The sequence below is a fragment of the Macaca mulatta genome, chromosome 2, assembly GCF_049350105.2.
Source record: "Macaca mulatta isolate MMU2019108-1 chromosome 2, T2T-MMU8v2.0, whole genome shotgun sequence".
Classification (NCBI taxonomy): domain Eukaryota; kingdom Metazoa; phylum Chordata; class Mammalia; order Primates; family Cercopithecidae; genus Macaca; species Macaca mulatta.
The window spans coordinates 156,753,306-156,754,810 of record NC_133407.1 but is presented as its reverse complement, the minus strand read 5'-3'; the positions used below and the strand labels follow the sequence as shown (position 1 = coordinate 156,754,810).

The following is a 1,505-nucleotide window of genomic DNA, read 5'->3' as shown; positions in this document are numbered from 1 at the left end:
CCCTAGAAAATGCCTCACGTGGCTGCTGTGCACCCCTCCACCGCAGGGGTCACTCATTCCTACCCAGGACACCTTGCTCCTCATTATCCCTGGAGATGCCTTAACTTTGGCTCTTCTATCACCTCACCCCCAGCTGTCCCCCTCTTCCCGTCCCCTCCTGAGCGACTTGGTCTCCCTGCCCTCTGACCGGCTGTCTGCTCACCCCACAGATACCAGGAGCCCCCTGAGGTACGTGTGGCCTCAGCTTGCGGAGGAGTGCACTTGCTGGACACTTCGGGGCTTTGAAGAGTACGGCTCATCTAAGATGGGCACAGGTGCATCAGAGAAATAAGCAGAGCAGAAGGTCCGCTGTGCCTTCCAGGCCTCCGAGGAAGCCCACGGGACTCTGGCAACCGCAACGCCCTGGGTGGCCGTGGGCTCTGCCTATGGTTCCTGTACCTGCTTGGGAGCCCAGCGTGTAACTGACCTGGCCCTCTGGCCCGTTGTTGGGACTTCCTGTGTCGTCTACTCCTGCATGGGATTTTCCCCCACAAGCTTACCCAGCCTTCTGGGCTTACCCATGGGTGCTCTATGGTGGGTATCTCTGGATGGGTTATCTCCCTCCAGCTGCCTTGGTGCCTTCAGTGTGGCTATATTGGAGGGGTGCCTCCAGTTTTGACCCCCTCATAGGAAGTCCATACCTGGCTGCCTTGGCCCCCAACCTATTTCCTTTCCCCACGAGATTCCCACCCACCTACTCCTTGGCTTCTCCTACTCTGGGTGAGGCCACCTCCAGCCACTGTCCCCAGGTGGGATGCCGGACTCCAGCCAGCTCAGCCCCCACGGCTGTCCTAGGGGGGCCATCCAGAGGAGCTCCCTACTTGAAGACAAGAAAAGCCCCTCCCTCAGAATGGGCTTCCAGGTTCAGTATTTGGGTGCCTTTGTCCTGCTGCAGCTCAGAGCTCCGCCCTCTGCCCCCTTCCCCCATTGAAGATTCTCAGCTGGACCCCGGCTGCTCCCGCTCCTGCTCCCGGTCACCCTGCAGGGCCCACCACCGCCTCTTTGAGTGCTAATCAACCCTCCAGACCCACCCGACAATCAGAGACATGTCTGGCGGAGCCCAGTCAGCTGTGGACTTTTAGTTTTTGGAAGAGTCTCAGACGTAAGTTGTTTGCTACTCCTCAGTACAGAGTACACCTCCTGGACTCATGCAAGGGCCCTCTATTTGCTATTTCTCTGTCTTGTTTTTCTGTTTGCCCTTCAGCCCTGATACTGGCACCTTTTCTCCTCCCCAGACTGTCCTGGGCCAGCCCTCTAGTAGATTTGCTGTAAGTCCTCAATATGCATGCATGCAACCTTGTAAAATGAGCTTATTTAAGCTCAATCCACCCTGTAGAAGCGCTCAGTTAGAATAGGCCTCCAGGTTCGGTATTTGGGCACCTGTGCCACCCTCCAGCCCAGGAGTCTCTCTGCCCCTCCTCAGCAAAGACCCTCAGCAGGATCCCCGCATCCCTTGCCACCCTGTG

General features: G+C 57.7%; 1 protein-coding gene across 1 annotated transcript; it reads left to right on the top strand.

Annotated features, from left to right (window-relative positions):
- The first annotated feature begins 304 nt into the window (after nucleotides 1-304).
- On the top strand, nucleotides 305-1,052 carry LOC707323 (proline-rich protein 23E). The gene is given in 2 exon segments (XM_001100461.4): nucleotides 305-526; nucleotides 528-1,052. Coding segments are annotated over 2 exon segments (747 nt in total).
- Nucleotides 1,053-1,505: the final 453 nt, after the last annotated feature.